The 13,195-nt window shown below is 39.3% G+C and overlaps 1 protein-coding gene and 1 long non-coding RNA gene across 8 annotated transcripts in view; one reads left to right on the forward strand and one right to left on the reverse strand.

Annotated features, from left to right (window-relative positions):
- The window catches only part of HYCC1 (hyccin PI4KA lipid kinase complex subunit 1), a 53,397-nt gene that overhangs the window by 13,823 nt on the left and 26,379 nt on the right, over positions 1–13,195 (reverse strand). For all 7 annotated transcript variants that reach the window (XR_013537206.1, XR_013537205.1, XM_020781176.3 and 4 more), the window contains 5 exons: positions 11,865–11,966; positions 11,102–11,281; positions 9,130–9,210; positions 6,869–6,984; positions 6,588–6,683 (listed from right to left, as the gene is read on the reverse strand). Coding sequence is in view for 5 of the 7 variants with exons in the window: in XM_020781176.3 (XP_020636835.1) it covers positions 6,588–6,683; positions 6,869–6,984; positions 9,130–9,210; positions 11,102–11,281; positions 11,865–11,966 (575 nt within the window). In the remaining 2 variants the exon portion in view is untranslated. The remainder of the gene's footprint in view (positions 1–6,587; positions 6,684–6,868; positions 6,985–9,129; positions 9,211–11,101; positions 11,282–11,864; positions 11,967–13,195) is intronic.
- On the forward strand, positions 526–5,119 carry LOC144583442 (uncharacterized). Its single transcript, XR_013537207.1, has 2 exons — positions 526–1,711; positions 2,305–5,119. It is a non-coding gene; the product is annotated as an uncharacterized LOC144583442 (long non-coding RNA).

Consider the following 13,195-nt stretch of genomic DNA (forward strand, 5'->3'; position numbering starts at 1 on the left):
CACCATCAGCTTAGTACCTACAATGTTAAATCAGATTTATGCACCTTTTTTGACCACCTTCCCTTGCAATTCTGACCTTGCTATCCAGTAACAGCTGTTGTTTGCTAATCAAGAATTCCATCTAGTCTAGAATTTTTGCACTTCTCTAGAACTACCTCAAATACAATCTAAAACTGAAGGTATCCTCAGGTCAAAAACACTATATACAATAAAAAAAGAGGTTACCTACCTGTAACCATAGTTCTTTGAGTGGTCCTCTGTGAATCCACACAAATGGGTTGTCCTGCTCCTGCGCTGAATGTCTCAGAAGATTCTAGAGCTTAAAAGGACATGATTAGTGGAACGTTCCCCCGTGGAGCACATGCTCTGCCCACCCAAGATTCCCCTCAGTTCCTAAAAACTGTCTGCCAGGCAGAAAAGTTATTTAACATAAACTGTGACAGACAGAGGGGAGGATGGGTGGGATGTGTGAATTCACAAAGGACCACTCAAAGAACTATGGTTACAGGCAGGTAACCTCTTTTTCTTCTTTCCTCTGTGAATGCACAGAAATGAGTCACTAGCAAGCTTCACTTACTGGATGGTGGAACGTCATGATAGGAAGGATGTCAAGACAGCTCTGCCAAATCCAGCATCACTCTGTGCTCTGACATCTAGATGGTAGTATCTGACAAAGGTCAATGGGGTAGACCATGTTGTAGCACGGCAGATGTGAGGTATCTTGATTCCATGGTGGAAGGCAGTAGATGTTGACAGTGCTCTAGTGGAATGTGCAGTCAAATGATCAGGAGGTGGTTTGCCTGACAGTTCGTATGCCAAGGACACGGTTTGAACAATCCATCTGGAAATGGATTGTGAGGAGGCTGGCCCTCCTTTGTGAGGACCATGGAAACATGGGAAAAGTCTATTAGTTTTCCTGAAAGCCTTGGTTCTGTTGATGTAAAAGGCAAGAGAGTATCTTGAAGCATGCGCTCTAGAGGAGTTCATGGTGATGGAAAAAAAGATGGTAATATAATTGGTTGATTTAGGTGAAACTCTGATACAATCTTGGGCAGAAAAGAAATATCAAAATACAAAGTCATCTTGTCTGGGTGGAATTGGATAAAGGGTGGATCAGAATGAAGAGAAGCAAGTTCACTGGCTCTTTTAGCTAATGTTATGGCTACTAGGAAAGATGTCTTCAGAGAAAGTAATTTAAGATTTGAAGAACCCATCGGTTGGAAAGGTGAGCGCATGAGAGCCTTAAGGACAATCTATAGTGACCATTGGGGTATAATACATTGCCATGGTGGACGAATGTTATAGAGTCCTTTGAGAAATTTTTTTACTGTAGGATGAGAAAGAAGTTTTGCTGATTTACAGTTATCCGGTTGATGGGCAACGATGGCTGAGATATAGACCTTTAAAGTGGAATGAGTTAGTCCAAATTAGGAGAGATTGAATAAAAAGGTGAGTAGTGTCTTCAAAGAGACAGGTACTGCAGGTAGGTTATTTGTTTCAGGGAAGGCAAGGAAAGCTTTCCATTTGTTTGCATATAGGAGCTGAGTTGAAGGCTTTCAAACTCGATCTAAAACATGCTTCAAGGCGGGAGTATCCTCCAAGCTGTCAGATTCAATCACGGAATGTCTGGATGGTAAACCATCCCACCATCTTGTGTCAGAAGGTCAGGAACCAGAGGAAGATGGAACAAGTCCATCAACATCAATCTGAGGTAGGTGAACCATGGTTGCCTCAGCCACCAGGGAGTTAGGAGGATTGCATTTGATTGGAAATGTTGAATTCAACTTATTGCCTGTTGAATGAGTGATACTGGTGGGCAAAGATAGAGTAATTCCCTGTCCCAATCTGTCATGAACGTGTCCCTAATGGAGTTCTCGTCTGCTCTGGCTCAAGAGCAATAGACGCAGCATTTGGCATTCGCACTTGAAGCGAAGGCATTGATGGATGGTGTTCCCCATTGAAGGCAAAGTTGGTCGAAGACTTTACTGTTCAAAGACCACTCGTGTGTTCACGATGTCATACGGCTGAGGTGATCTGCTATGTAGTTCTCATCTGTGGAAATGTGCATTGTTATTGGGAAGATGTGATGTTGATAGCACCATTCCACAGGTCGATAGCAAAGTACAGGAGGGATAAAGAATGGATGCCTCCATGCTTGTTCACATAATATAGAGCTGTGGTATTGTCCATGGTGAATTGCACTACTCGACCATCGATGATTGGGAGAAAAGCATGGAAAACTCTAATAATCACTAAGAGCTCAAGATGATTGATGTGAAGTGAATGTTCTTGATTCGTCCATAGGCCATGAGTCCTGTAGTGAAGACAGTGTGCCCCCCCATTCCAGACGGGCTGGCATTGGTGGTGACTTGCTCCGTCAGCTGGAAGAACAAGAAGGGTCGTCCAACAAGAAGGTTCGACATTGATGTCCACCAAGTGAGTTGTTTGGCTAACTCTGGTGTCACTGTTAACCGCATGGATGGGTGGTCTGTCACTGGGTTGAATAGGGGCAGGTACCATGACTGGAGCGACCTCATTTTGAGTCGGGCATGCTGAATCACTGATGTTGTAGATGCCATAAGCCTGAGGAGGCGTTGGACATGATGGGCTCGTATGGAAGCTCGAGATCAGAAGGGTCGAATGGCCTTCTTTAATTTTTTAATTCGTTCTTGAGGAATGAATGCCCTGGCTTGTAAGGAGTCATAGAGGACTCCGATATAAGTGATGGTGTTGGCTCGAGGTGCAATTTTGTAAAGTTCACCCTGAGTCCAAGGCTTTGAAGTGTGTCAAGCACGATGGTTGTAGCTCTTATGGCCTTGTGGTATGATGTCGCAACTATCAGCCAGTTGTCCATATACGGCTAGATGTTTATACCCTGGAGTCGAAGATGCACTGCGACTGGTACCATGCACTCTGTGAAAGTCCTCGGTGCCGTAGATAGACTGAATGACAGGGAGCAGAATTGTATGCGATGTTGTTGAATTGGAATCTGAGAAATTTTTGATGATATGGATTAATCAAAGTATGGAAATAAGCATCTTGTAGGTCGATCACAACAAACCAGTCTCCCTGCGAAAGTAGAGGGATAACAGTGTCTAGGGTCAACATTCTAAATCTTCGGGGTCGAATGAATTTGTTGAGGTGTCAGATATCAAGGATGGGACGAAGTCCTCCATCTTTTTTAGGGACTGTGAAATATCTTGAATAGAAACCATTGTACAGATCAAGTGAAGGTACTTTAATTATGGCATTTTTCTGAAGAAGTGAAGAAACTTCTTGAAGAACTACAGAGTATGGGGTAGTTTTAATTTCTACTATGGGTGGAAGAGATTCAAATTCAATAAAATTGTATTTAATAATAAAAAGGACCCATTGTTATATTTTGCCTGAACCAAAAAAAATGGGTTTAATCTAGTTTGAAACTGGTATCAAAAGTGGTGAGTTGGAATCTGAAATCTATGGATACTGTTGGTACTGCAAGGGATGAAATGTAGGAGGAGGTTGGACTCTGAAGGAAGAACATGATGGATGTGATTCTGATTCTGTTGACGGATGGGGACCTGTGAATGTAGTTGCCACCTGAACTGATTGTTGGTGCTTGGAGGAGTGTCCAGATTGTTTTGAATAGTCGATGTGAGATGTCGATATCAAATGCTTTAGAGTTGGCTTGGGGGGGACCGGAGGTGGAGGGAAGGCTGGTACCAATTGCTGCGAGCGGTGTCGATGCTGTGGTGGTGAAAGGGATTGTGATAAGGAATATACCTGTTGGTACGGTAATGCATATCTTACATTTTGGGTCATCGTAATAAAATTGTTCTGGGTGCGTCTCCATCAGATAAGGGTCATAATATTGATATATTTCATCCACGTCAAAAAGATGATACCATGGAAGCTAGTAGTAATGATAATACTATCCATACAAAGGGACATGCAGAGGAGGCGAGATGTGTTTACGCTTTTCCCAGTGTTTTCGGGGGAGCAGTGTGAGGACTCTGATCCTGAGAGTTGAATCTCAATTGCCCACCCTGATGAAGGGCTAGAATGGGCCAAGGCCTGGCTGGCTGGTACATCAGCCATTGAGAAGCCAGCATAAGGAGATAGGCTACCGGTCGACACCGGGACCTGAGCCACTGTTAGTTGCAGTTCCTCCCTCTCAGATGTTGCGCCATGAGCCCCTCGAGGATTCCTCCAGAATTGGTAAAGGTAGAGTTGCTTGTGGAGGCTCGATATGGACTGATTTAACTCATTTAGTCTTTCTTGTACTAGATTTCTCTTTCTTTTTCTTAGATGTCTCATGGGCTTGGGCCGAAGTCTTCGACAGTGATATTGATTGTTGCTTCGATGTGGACTTTGCCTTGTCAGAGGTCTCCTTACACCAAGGAGAAGGAGTCATGGGGTTGGGAGCAGGCTAGGATTGAGTTTGCCTCTCGACCATCGGGTCTGGAGATCTCGCCATCTCCACAGAAGCTGAGGGAGGATTCACAGCTGTCTCGCAAAGGTAAGACCTGAGCCTCTGAAGACTAAGTTTAAGTGCCAGCTTAGTCAGTTTTTTACAGGTTGCACAGGAGTGGGTTGGATGTTGGTTGCCCAAGCAAAAAAGGCACTGGTCGTGCGTGTCCGTCAAGGGTATTTTGTTCAATCAACAGCACACCACTTGACCAGCCTGGCGAGGCCATATAAAAAGTGGGAAACCAGACGGAAAAACGGTTTGTAGAGAATGGGGGAGGGGATGGGAAGCCAAAAATGGTGATAGATAAAAATAGAACTAACTCACAGGGGAAACGTTGATTAGTTGATTAGAAAATAAGAATGATTAATTTAAAGTGTTGATTAGAATAGGAAGTAGTAATATAGTCACTCAATGAACAGCTCTATCTTTCCGGACATCCACACAGCTTGGCGGAAAAAAGGAACTGAGGGGAATCTTGGGTGGGCGGAGCATGTGCTCTACGGAGGAACGTGCCACTAATCATGTACTTTTAAGCTCTAGAATCTTCTGAGACGTTCAGCGCAGGTGCAGAACAACCCATTTGTGTGCATTCACAGAGGCCACAAAGAAGAAACTAGTTATCTTAAATGAAAAGAAAGTACAAACCAGAATCCCCACTATATGTCACTTTAACACACTGGTTATCCTAATCTTAACCTTTAAGTAAACATAATACAATTTTTACTTTAAACAAACTCTCTTTAAAAATCTGTACCATTTTCTTCTAGAATCACAGGCATTCCAAGAGAAATTCTTAGTGTTAAAGGAAGGCTTATTTATTCAGTCATATAAAGAGACGCTTCATGAAAAACTACATGTGTTAACAGTGAAGCTTTTTACATCTTTTCCCCAACTCTAAACAGAAGGCATTACTTCAATATCCTAATGTTATCCTGTCTCACAAATCATCCTCCCATCTTCTGCTGTACAGATTATCAGTGATCAATGAAGTCCAAGAAACCAGGATATGTGATGGAAACTGATGGAAGGAAGAAGGTTGCTGAAAGGCCTGGAAACGTAAATAGGTGAAGACTATTCTCATGGTCTTGCAAAATGACCCCATCACAATTATACAACTACTTTCATTATTCATGAACTTTGTGGTTTCATTCTTTCAGATATGGAGAGATCAGTTGTGAAAGAGTCACTATGCCTCTTACTTCTCTGTTTAGGTGGAGGAGCCTGGCACAGAGGTTTATGCATCATCAAATGAAAGAATAGCAGCCTCAGAATTTGAAACATCAGTGTTCTTTTCATGTCAAGTTCATAATAACTCTAATAATCATTTGCTCTTCTGTCACTTAATGAACACATATTAATACACATATACACTTGACAATGCCTACTCATGCTTCTTTCAGAACCCAACTGTAAATTTATCGTGGGCTGGATCCTATGGAGCTCTTCTGCTAGTGCTGTTTACAATTTAGCAAAATATTAACTCTAAATTTGTGGGAAATTCTTTACCTCTGCAAGCTCTGATGTAAGGTGATATAAGTTTCCTCACTTCCAAAATGCTAATATTTCTTATACTATAATACACAGTGCCTCCACACTACAAAAAGTCTTCCACTCATTTTTGCAGTAATGCTGTTCTATGAACTCTTACACATTTTTGTCTTCTGCTCACAGCTTAACCCAATATGCCTAAATTAACTATTCAAAATGAAAGCTAAGTTTAAAATTCAGTGCCATATTCCATCTTCTTGAAAGAGAAGAGCTTTGCAGCTGTGGCAAGAATCTCTCTTCAATGTTGTCACCTAAGCTTTCTCAATAACTGTACTTGTTTGTGGTCATCTGCATAATTTACTCAAAGGGAACAATAGCAACGAAAAATTAAATCACAGTTTCTCATCACTTCAGATACTTGTTTCATATACTTGAAAAGCTTTCCGTTCTGAGTGGAAGCAAAGGCAGAACGATGCAGGGAGCATCCAGTCATTGTTCTTTGCTTAATATATCTCTGCAATGATATATTAAGCTTTAACCTGTCCAAGACTATGTTTTTTAATATAATCTTCTATGTTTTTCCAGGGACTCCTACAGGATTGCAACTTATATCTACTTTGAGTTTCTTTCAGGCAAGAGAGAAAATTACCTTGAGCAGATCTGACATAATGACTGAAGAGAAACTGCTGGCATATAACATAAGGCAGCATTATAACGCAACAAAAGGAATGTCAATACTTCAAATCTGTAAACAAAGAAAGAATTCAGATTAACTGGAAAATACAAAAGGCTCAATATTCTCAAGGACAAAACACAAAGTTTTCATCATAACAAGACGCTACCACTATCTATACTTTTAAAACATAGGTTATAATGGATGCAGGTTTTTATTTTTATTTTCTTTAGCATGGAAATATTCAGGCATTTTACCTGTTTTGTGCTGTTAACATCTCCCTCTGTAAATGAGGTCCACTGTATACAACCCTGGATAAACCATGTTGAGATAGAGCACCCTCAGTAAGAGCCATGGAACCAATACTGGAAGGCTAAAGAAAACAAACACTTGATTATGACTGAGGTAATACAGAACTTCTAAAGCAATCTAAAGAATAAAGCTATTGAATATAAACAACAGATAGTTTTACAACCTAAAAGGATCACTGTATGCACATCTGAAAGATTATTACTAGAGATGGGGTATTCGTATTTGTATAGTAATAATCTTTCAAATGTGCATACAGTGATACTGCCTAACAGATGTATACAAATATGAATACCCCTCCATAGGTGGAGATAATGAGAGTCCACTCACCAATGCACTAATGCTACGGGGTCCGCGCTCCCATTCTACCACACCACAGATCGCGATCACCAAGCCATTCTTCGACCTGGCAGAGAGGCTTGTCATCCTGCCTTCTGCCAGGAGTGGCTCAGCTATCACGATCACTGGAGCGATAGGACAGGAGCGTGGTCTCTGCTGCAACAGCGCGTCAACTGTCTGGCCCCATGGACCCAGATCCTCATTAACTCCACCTGTGCGGGGGTATTCGTATTTTGTATATGGATACGAATACCCCCATGTCTAAATATTATTATAATTTAACAGAGGAATATGTGGTATCTACTATGTAGGCAGCAGGAGTATTAAAGTACAGTGGGGTCTTGACTTAAGAACGGCTTGAGTTAAGAACATTTTGACTTAAGAACCGCTCTCATAGGAAAATATTGACTTGACTTAAGTACTTAGATTTGAGTTAAGAACTGAAAAAAACCACGTGGGAGGCAGGGAAAGTGCAAAATTTGAACTTTCAGTTAACTGTTGGCCAGTGAAAAGGGTGCCTGTCTGCTTCCTCACTCCTCCCAGCGTTTAGAGAGTGGATTGGGAGTCTTCAGACTGCCTGGTACTGCCTGGACTGTATTTTCCCTGCCTTCCCTGAACCTTTCTTGACCTAAGAAAAAAACAAACAAAATATCCCCCTCTAGTGGTCGAAGGCGGAATAGCAGCTTCCCATTAGTTTCTATGGACGGAAAAGAGCAGATACGGAACAAATGGTTTTCAATGCATTCCTATGGGAAATGCAGATTTGACTTGAGAACATTTTGACTTGAGAACCGCCTTCCAATACGGATTAAGTTCTCAAGTCAAGACCCCACTGTATGGTAAAAGAAATACCATTCCAGTTAAAATTTAGTGCACACCTGGATATCATGGTAGATCCCTGTGACGTGATGAGGAGAGGAAGAGCCATTGGAAAATACAGGCAGGCAGGAAAGAGGAAAAGAAGCTTTCTTTTACCTCTTTTAAATTATTTTAAAGAGACCTGATGTTATTCTAACAGGAATGACTATTAGCTTTGTAGATGCATCATGATAAAAAAAAAAACTAAGAGCGAAGTATGGGGAAAGATTCAACAGCTCCTTCTAGTTTACCCCATGCTTCAAGATGCCCCCATAAATGTGCAAAAATTTAGCAGTACTTGAGATCAGCAAATGAGTCCACTAATCTTATGTGCTTCCTACTTCAACTATAAATATCTAATTGAACCAAATCTAATTATTTAGAGGTGATGGTCTGTTTCCAGGTGTTTACACTCTAATCAATTATGGGCATTCGCTTCTCAAAATAGTCCTGTTTGGGTGTCTTAACTCCTATGCTTATTGCATTATGAGGAACAGTAAATACTTCATTTACCTGATGACCTTGTTCTTTTTCGGTAGGATTCCAAACTGCATGAGAATCTCCTACTAGTAGCTAGTTCTCTATTGTGAACTTTTCCAGTTCGCATTAGGTGATGCAAACAGTGACAAAGGTGCTAGAGTGAATCCCCACTCTGTCCCACATTATTCTGATTGCACTAAGCACTAAGGATATTTTCAGACTGTTAGTCCAAAATTTTACAAAATTCTATCCTTCTGCATTCATGTTGGTTCTATAAAGCGCTGGTTACTTTAAGGTCCAGCAAGTAGTTACATTGCCTGCACATTTTTATGAAAGGGCTTACAGTGAGGACAGAAGATAACCTCCACAAATAGTGAGCCAACAGAGCTAAAAATGAAAATTGATAAAGAGTAGCAGTCACAAATGGGCCAAAAGATGCCAGCCCTTGTATGACAAAATCAAGGCCAGATTAAGTTCTTATAGGAGAGAACACAACAAAAGCATATACGTAATAAATAATTATTCAACTTACTTCATGATATACTGAAGGTTTAGATAAGGATGGAATTGTAAAACTTAACACCCTACTGTGGCCATCTTTGTCAACTATTTCCTGTAAACCATAAAAAATGAAAGTTATATCATATTCTATAAAATTCACTTCAGCAAGCTTCTCATCCCATTCTTTCTTCATCATGAATGAAACTGCTGAGTGGAAACATGAATGAAAATTTGTATTTATAGGAGAATGTGCTATGAAAACAAGCATATCTTTATTCTTCTCATTTACCACAACTCACGAAAAATGCACTCTACAGCTAGTATGTAGACACTTTTTCAAGTGGAACAACAGATGAAAATCAAGCCCAATCTTGTCTAAATTATTTGTTTAATTTTATTCAGATGGTTGTATTTGCATATGAATATCCCCATACAGGTGGAAATAACGACGGTCCGGCCCCATGGGGCCAGACTGTCCACTCATGACTTCGCCACTGCCACTGGCTCTGCGGAGGCTTCCTATTGTGCCATTCTCCACATTCTGCAACCTGGCAGAGAAGGTTGTCATTCCGCCTCATGCAGGAGTAGGTAACTGTAGACAACGGTGTGTTAGGAAGCGTCCATGGAGCCAGTCCGGCCCCACGTGGCCAGACCCTCGTTATTTCCACCTATGCGAGGATATTCGTATTCATATACGAATACCCCCATCTCTATTCAGAACTGTAAATAATGGGTTTAATGCACATCTTATCTTCTTTACCTAAGAAATGAAAATAGTTTTAATGCCATCACAATTTATATTTCAGCATATCTGTATACCTCACTTCATTTTTATTTCTTTGTTTGTTTGCTTAAACTTGTACCCCTCCCATTTAGTGGACAAACCACTACTCTGGGTTGTTTTATACATGGTAGTAAGGGGTCCAGTTTTTGAAAAGGAAGTGGAGAGGGAAAGCACTTTCTTCCCAAGAAAGTGGAGGGAGAAATCAGGAATCCCTGCCTTCCCTTCTTCACTTTCTTGCAAAGAAAGACATTTTGGGTTAGAAAAGTGAGGGGGTCTTATATATGGAAAACACAGTAAATAAGGGTGCTTTTTAGTCTGTTAAAACATATTATTTACTTGTGGAATTTCATTTTGTAGAACTGTTCCATTAACACTGGCTGGTAGTAACACACATTTTATCCACCCGTTTTACACAGCACTGAACCGTCTTTTCTGCCACTCAAAAGATATACTGTACAATTTCTCTCTTCTTTCTGTGCTCAGGCTATACATGTATACATTAACAGACACATATTTATTAATTTGTGACATTTACATACTGTATTTCCCTCACTGAAGTCAAGGCAGCATATCTATCTCCCCTGCTCACCTCATAACAAATCTATGACGTATGTCAGGCTAAGAGTGTCTCACTTGCCCAAGGTAACCTTAGAGACTTAAACCTATATCCCCCCATCTTCTCATTTATTTCTTTTAATTTAAGAGCAAGCAAAGTCCAACCCACAGAATGATACCAGATACCATGGAGCTCAACAATTTTAGCCCAGCTTTTTCATCCTACTATGTAGGAAAAAGAAGCAATTGCTAAGTCCAACTAACATCAGCCCAAAGAAATGCAACATTAGTGTGTGCTCATTATTTAGATTTTTATCCATCCCAGAAAAGCTGTATGCTAATGCCAACTTGTCAAAAGTATAGGTACAATCAAACAAGACAGCAATATCCTATAGACATTTGCACTTTGTCTCAAGAGAAATTTATCTATCTATCTATCTATCTATCTATCTATCTATCTATCTATCTATCTATCTATCTATCTATCTATCTATCTATCTATCTATCTATCTATCTATCTATCTATTTATTTATTTAGATATATACCCCATCCATCTATACCAAAGGTCTACTCTAAATACAGTAAAACCAATAAACATGCAATGCAATAAATCCAAGATGTTAACACGTGAATTTAATTAATTTGTCAGAAGTTAATACAAACCAAGTTATAGACTCCTAGAAGAAGTGCTTCTATGCAGCCACTGCTTTGTAGATCTTTACTGGCAGAAACAGCAAGATAGCACCAGATCAGTTCTGGAAGAAACTGTAGTGTAAATTGTAACAGAAGTTCCTCACCACTGCGATAAAATTCAAATAGCTGGTGACAGACTGGCTCCAGCAGCTGAAATAAAAGCATGTATTATTTGTTAGCAGTTGAACACATCCCCAGAAGATGTAGTTTCCTGCTTTATAAAAAAAGGTACCATTTTTCACTTTTCAGAAGTAACTATTATCAAATTTTACATTAATGTTTAGCCACCTTGGTTTAATTTAATTTAATTTAATTGGTACAGCTGTTTCCCCAGTAATGAAGAGGAAGATGTATAATTAAATTCAGGACTGTAACAAGGGAAGAAAGAGATAAGCCACACTTCCCATAATTCCAGTAATAATAATCAGCTTCCCAGAGACTTTTGACATTTTTTTAAATGCATTTAACTTCATATCTAGTGGGGCATCATTGAGAAGAAACTTTAAAATCCAACTTTCTAGTTTCCATGACTATAAAGTGGTAATATACAAGGTACTGTACAGTAGTTTCACAAACCAAAAATACCATGAAAATCTAGAATAAGGTAATTTGAAGCAGGGAACAGGATTGTGCATTTTGCTGTTTCATCTTCAACACCAAACTTCCATCTACTGCATCATTTATTCAAGCATTTATTCTATTCTCAAATTAAACTATGGACACATTCACCTACCTCACTTTGTAGGTCCTGAATAACTTTATAAAGAGATGAAACGAGAGAAATCTTGTCTTTCAGATTTTTAGCGTAGCTTGGTATCGATGCTTCTGGCACGGTCTAACGAAAAATATTTGATATATATAGTCAACCAACATATACTTATCCTTGCAGAATAAACATTCGTGCATTCATTTGCTCTCTTCTATTAATAATAATTAAAATTATTTTATTTTATTTAAGGATTTTTACCCTTCTTTTCTCCTTAAAAAGGACCCAAGGTGGCCTACGTCATTGAAAAAGCAATATTTAAAAGCTGAATACAGTAAGTATACAAATATTTTAAAAGAATCAAACAAAAGCCACACTAAAAATTATAAACAAAACCAACACCAAAACCACGTTCAAAACAAGTCACAACACTCTATTAAAAATCCCTCTCAGATAGCCAATCACTAAGGGAAAGTCTCTCTGAAAGATGGCTTGTGCCAACAAGTCAATTATCTCTAATCCTACATAGTTATTAATCCCAGATTTTTAAGTTGTATTTCTCTCCAAGGCACTGGTGGCGAACCTGTCTGGGCCCAGACTTATAGTAGTTCATCAAGGAGTTCTGACTCCCAACTGTTTAACAATACCAGCAGTAACGTCTTCCAGCTAAATTACTTCAAAGAAAGCAAGGTGTAAATCGGAGTGGATTTAGTATCTGTGAAAGTACTACGAAGTTCAGTTCAGATCTGATATTGAAAATAAATCCTTCAGCTTTGCACTTTAATACTAAATCTATGTCTTTTATCCTTGGTGGTTGTTTGATCTTGTAGTAGAGTCCAAAGTAGCTGTGCTAAATCTAACATCCTTCCCCTCCCCCACTAGGCATAAAACAAGCCTCAAATAAAAATAATTTTATATTGATATAGCTTGGTTTAAAAGCTACATATAAAACTACCTTGCTTTAAAACTAGTTGAATGTTAAACAGAAACTCAGACAAGGAGATCAAGAATTTACTTCTGAGTAAACACACACAGGATTATACTGCACTATCATCTTTCTCTTGGCACTTCTGCTTTTTATATTTATCTTTTTTATTTTTACAACAGATCAGTATAATGTTTACTAAAATTTCAAAGACAAATACTGGATTGTATGAATTGAGAACAACCTACTATAAATACGATTTTATTATTTTAAATTTTAAAAACAGGTTCAAATGTATTGGATTTTCACCCATTTACATTTTGCACCTAATCCTACACAAGCAACAGAATGGGAATTATTAATAAATCTCTGGCATTATTAACAAATCTGTAGTACTAAGATTACACATAAATGATACCCCCATCTACTCATA

This window comes from Pogona vitticeps, chromosome 6 (assembly GCF_051106095.1).
Source record: "Pogona vitticeps strain Pit_001003342236 chromosome 6, PviZW2.1, whole genome shotgun sequence".
Lineage (NCBI taxonomy): Eukaryota > Metazoa > Chordata > Lepidosauria > Squamata > Agamidae > Pogona > Pogona vitticeps.